General features: G+C 42.3%; 1 protein-coding gene across 1 annotated transcript; it reads right to left on the bottom strand.

Annotated features, from left to right (window-relative positions):
- Positions 1-2,292: 2,292 nt before the first annotated feature.
- LOC101290364 (60S ribosomal protein L31-like) lies at positions 2,293-2,725 on the bottom strand. The gene is given in 1 exon segment (XM_033422449.2): positions 2,293-2,725. A coding segment is annotated over 1 exon segment (378 nt). The 5' UTR covers positions 2,703-2,725; the 3' UTR covers positions 2,293-2,324.
- Between the last annotated feature and the right edge of the window lie 633 nt (positions 2,726-3,358).

The raw sequence follows: 3,358 nt of genomic DNA, 5'->3' as shown, positions 1-3,358 counted from the left end.
GCTAAATAACTTTTCCAAGATTACACAGCTTCTAAGTAGCTGTATTACTACTACAGCTTCTAGGGCTGCTATAAGAAATTATCGCAAACTGGGTAGCTTAAAACAACAGAAATTTATTCTCTCACAGTTCTGGAAGCTAAAAGTCCAAAATTGAGTTGTCAAAAAGGCTCATTCCTTCCGGTGGCTATAGGGAGAATTTCCGTGCCTCTTTCCTATTTTCAGGTGGTTGCCAGCAATCCTTGTCATTCCTTGACTTGTAGATGCAGCACTCTAATCTCTGCCTCTGTCTTCATATGTGTGTGTCTGTCGCTGTGTCCAAATTTTCTTCTTCTTAAAAGGACACCAGTCATATTGGATGTAGGGCCCACCCTAATCAGGGATGACCTCATCTTACCTTGATTACATCTGCAAAGACCTATTTCCAAATAAGGTCACATTCACAGGTTCCAGGTGGACATTTGGTGGGACACTACTGAACCCAGTATGGTACTAGAATGTGTATTTGTACTCAGGCAGTCTGGCTTCTGAGCCTGGGCTCTTAATCACTGGTTGCCCTGCTCCTCAGCAGGAATTTGAATATATAGTTGGCCCTTGAATGACACAGGTGGTTCCACTTATACAGGGATTTTTTCCAATAAATATAGTACCTGGATTTTCATTTTACAGATCTTTAATTGTGTGGGGAAAAGTTTGTGTTTGATTAGCGATCACAATCTATGGAATCAAAAGAGTTAGAGTCTGAATCCTGATTCTCTCCAAACTGTTTCCGTTCCTGCCCTTGTGTGAGTCATTTATCAAGTCCTTTGTTTATGAGGCAGAGAGAGCAGTACATGGGTTTTTCCACTGTGCAGGGATTCAGAGCCCCTAACCCCTGCATTGTTCAAGGGTCAACTGTGTATATAATTCTCCCCCCTTTTCCTACGAAAGGTGGGATATCATATATGCTGCTCTGCACTTTGTTTTTTAAACTTAATATCCCTTACAGATATCCTTTCCCCATCTGGACACACAGATCTCCCTTATTCTCTTTCTTAGTTGCATAGTATCCCATTTTATGGATAGACTGTGCTCTACCTAACCTAACACTTACTAATGGACAGTTGACTTGTTTCCAGTCTTTGGCTATTGCAAACAGTGCTGCAGATAATAACTGTATCCATACATCATTTCTCACTTGTGCAAGTATATCCAAAGGATAAATTCCCAGATGTAGAATACCTGGACTCATTTGTAATTTTGATAGATTTTGCCAAAATGTCCTTTTGGGGACCTGTACCAATTTATATTTGCAGATGTGAGAGTACGGTTTCCTTACAGAAATGCCCACAGAGTATATTATTAAATTTTTGGATTTTTTGCCAGACTGATAAGAAATGGTATCCTAGTGTGGTTTTCCTGATTTTCATTTCTTTCGAGTGAGTTTGATCTTCTTTCTATATCTTTAAAAGCCATTTGTATTTACTTTTCTGCAAACTGTCAGTTCATATCTTATGCCTATTTCTACAGATTGTTGGCCCTTTTAATGGACTTCTGGGAATTCTTTATAAATTAGAGAGATGACCCTTTATCTGTGATCTGAGATGCAAATATTTTCCTTTAGTTTTTCATTCATCTTATGACTTGATTTATATGAGTTTTCCATGAAACAGTTTTAAATTTTATATAGTTGACTTTATCAATCTTTTCTTTTTTATTTATTTATGTATTTAGGTTTTCTTTCTTTTTTTTTTTTTTGGCTGCGTTGGGTCTTCGTTGCTGCGCATGGGCTTTCTCTAGCTGCGGCGAGTGGGGCCTGCTCTTCGTTGCGGTGCGCAGGCTTCTCGTGGTGGTGGCTTCTCTTGTCGCGGAGCATGGGCTCTAGGTGCGCGGGCTTCAGTAGTTGTGGCATGTGGGCTCAGCAGCTGTGGCGCGTGGGCTCTAGAGTGCAGGCTCAGTAGTTGTGGCGCTAGGGCTTAGTCGCTCCGCAGCATGTGGGATCTTCTCTGACCAGGGCTCAAACCCATGTCCCCTGCATTGGCAGGCAGATTCTTAACCACGGCGCCACCAGGGAAGTCCCTATCAATCTTTTCTAATGACTCTTTTTGAGTCATGGTTAGACTTTTCCCACTATGAGATTACAGATTCTTTCCCGTTTTCCTTTAGTGCTTTTATTTTAAATTTATTTATTTATGACAACTAAGTGGCACACAGGCTTAGTTGCTCCGCGACATGTGGGATCTTCCCGAACCAGGGCTCGAACCCGAACTCATGTCCCCTGCATTGGCCGGCGGATCCTTTTTTTTTTTTGCGAAGGCAGCTCTGTAACTTTGTTGGAGAATCAGCAGTTAGTTGTCATCCACATTAACTGTCTGTAGATTTTTGAAAGTGGTGACAGGTACATAGGTAACCAACGTACAGAGCTTGTTTGGTGAATCTTCATCTTCATTCCGTTTTCTGGACAACCGCACACGGACACGTTATGGGACATTCCTTATTCCTTTGGCTCAGACAGCTTTGTTGAGCCTGGTGTCAATGCGTACATCTGGAGTTCCCATCTCCTCCATGGCAAATTTCCGTATTTTTTTGAGTGCCCGAGGGGCACGCTTCTTGAAACACACTCCATGGATGCGCTTGTGAATGTTGATGGTGTATTCTCTGGTCACCACCTCGATGATGGCGGACCAGCCCTTCTTCTTCCCGCCACCCTTCTTTGCGGGAGCCATCTTGCCTAGCCGGGGTTAGAAAGGAGCGGCAGGCGGATTCTTAACTACTGTGCCAGCAGGGAAGTCCCAGTGCTTTTATTTTATTTTAATATTTTTTAACATTTAAATCTTTGGAGCTTATCCTAATGCTCCATGTGAGGTAGAGATCTCATTTTTCCCCCAGTAGGCTACCTAGTTGTCCTAGAACAATTTACTAGAGAGTCCATTCTCTGCTTTGAGATGACACCTTTATCAAATACTAAATTCTCCTGTGCAGTTGGGTCTATTTCTGGACATTCTAGTCCAGCCCATTCCTTTGTCTCTTCCTGCAACCAAAGCAAGTTGTTTTAATTATTGAGGCTTTAAATATAATTATCTATAGTAGTATGGTTAATGGTGTCTTTTCTTTCTTCATAGTTTCCTGATATTCTTTTCTCTTCCCCCCCCCCTTTTTTTTCCCTGAGGGGTGGGGAACTGTAGGAGGTTTCATGGGACTTATACTCCTGTAGGGGAACACACAATAAGCAATACCTGTCATTTGGTAGGGCCAAGAAAAAGATAATAAAGCAGATAAAAGGACAGAAGGCAAGTAGGAAGTAGTATTTAGATGGGCAGTGAGGGAAGCCCTTGGACGAGGTGGAGACATCTGAGTGAAGAGAGGGAGGCCACCTGGCTAC

This window comes from Orcinus orca, chromosome 1, assembly GCF_937001465.1.
Source record: "Orcinus orca chromosome 1, mOrcOrc1.1, whole genome shotgun sequence".
NCBI classification, from domain to species: Eukaryota; Metazoa; Chordata; class Mammalia; order Artiodactyla; family Delphinidae; genus Orcinus; species Orcinus orca.
This window is presented reverse-complemented; position numbering and strand designations above follow the sequence as displayed.